This window comes from Benincasa hispida, chromosome 10 (genome assembly GCF_009727055.1).
Source record: "Benincasa hispida cultivar B227 chromosome 10, ASM972705v1, whole genome shotgun sequence".
NCBI classification, from domain to species: Eukaryota; Viridiplantae; Streptophyta; class Magnoliopsida; order Cucurbitales; family Cucurbitaceae; genus Benincasa; species Benincasa hispida.
This window is the reverse complement of record NC_052358.1, coordinates 11,599,225-11,600,403: the sequence shown is the minus strand read 5'-3', so window position 1 is coordinate 11,600,403 and position 1,179 is coordinate 11,599,225. Positions and strand designations below refer to the sequence as shown.

General features: G+C 37.6%; 1 protein-coding gene across 1 annotated transcript; it reads right to left on the bottom strand.

Annotated features, from left to right (window-relative positions):
- Positions 1–311: 311 nt before the first annotated feature.
- LOC120089464 (kiwellin-like) lies at positions 312–965 on the bottom strand. The gene has a single exon (XM_039046945.1). The coding sequence runs from the start codon at positions 963–965 to the stop codon at positions 312–314; it is 654 nt and encodes a 217-aa protein (XP_038902873.1).
- Between the last annotated feature and the right edge of the window lie 214 nt (positions 966–1,179).

Sequence of the window (1,179 nt, the reverse complement as noted above, 5' to 3'; positions counted from 1 at the left end):
TATAGATCTCCTAACACAACCTTAATTATATTGAAAAATAACTCATAAAAAAGTATAAGTTTATCCAAGAAATAAAATAAAATAAAACTTTTATTGAAAAACATAACATCACACGAGAGATGATAAGTCACAATCCTTTAACTTATTCATCTCCTTACAAAGGATCAAATACCTTCTCACAAATTTTAAAGTAGAGGTTCATATTTCATTGTTTTGACGGACTTTATTATTACTACGTTGTAATCGCATGCACGCATATGTGTGTTTATATATATATATATATATATATATATGCAGACATATGCAAAATTCTAAGCATCAGACCAGGTAACAGGTATTTCGCCCACATCTATATCAAGTTCCAAAGCATGCCATACAGCATCTGAGCCATCCACAATATTATTGTGACACGGTGGCAAATGAGCATGCGCTTTGTCGCATCCATTCACGGAATCACACTCATCCACCACCTTAGCCAACACCGACCTTCCATTTTGAGCCGTAATCTGGATCATTTTCCCACATCTCGAACCCCCATTGTACCAACCTGTGGACAACGCCACTATTGGGTCAGAGTTATCATGGAACTTCCCATCGCACTCTGACGGGTCCCCTCCACTCCCACCTTTGGTAAAGTCGTTATTTGTCAGCACGGCTCGAGTAGAAGATGTCACTGGAGGCGAGCATTTGAATTGGGGAAAGGATTTTCCCTTGCAGTTCAAGTTTCCAATTGAATGACAACCGTTGCCGGAAGATGGTGGACCTGATCCTCCTCCACCGCCGGAACAAATGTGTGTGCCAAGGTTAGGATCATCCTGGCATATTCCATTTATGCAAATCAATTTTCCTTGACAATCGTTTAGAGTGTGACATGGCCCATTGCAAGAAGAGATTGCGCCACAAAGATGAAAAATAGAAATGACAGATAGAATAACAAAAAATAGTTGCGATCTTAAATTTGTCATGATGAAGAAGAAGATGCTTGTTTCTTTTCAAGTGATTTGAATCTAAGTGACCATTTGTTGCCTTTATATATATAAGAACCCAAAATTCAGCCGCCTGTGGATTCTTTTTAATCGTATATGGGACCAATGGTGTTGACTTGTCATTCTATATGATTATATGTGAATAAATAATTATGTGCGTGAAAATTGACATAAATATCGACATCTTAATTTT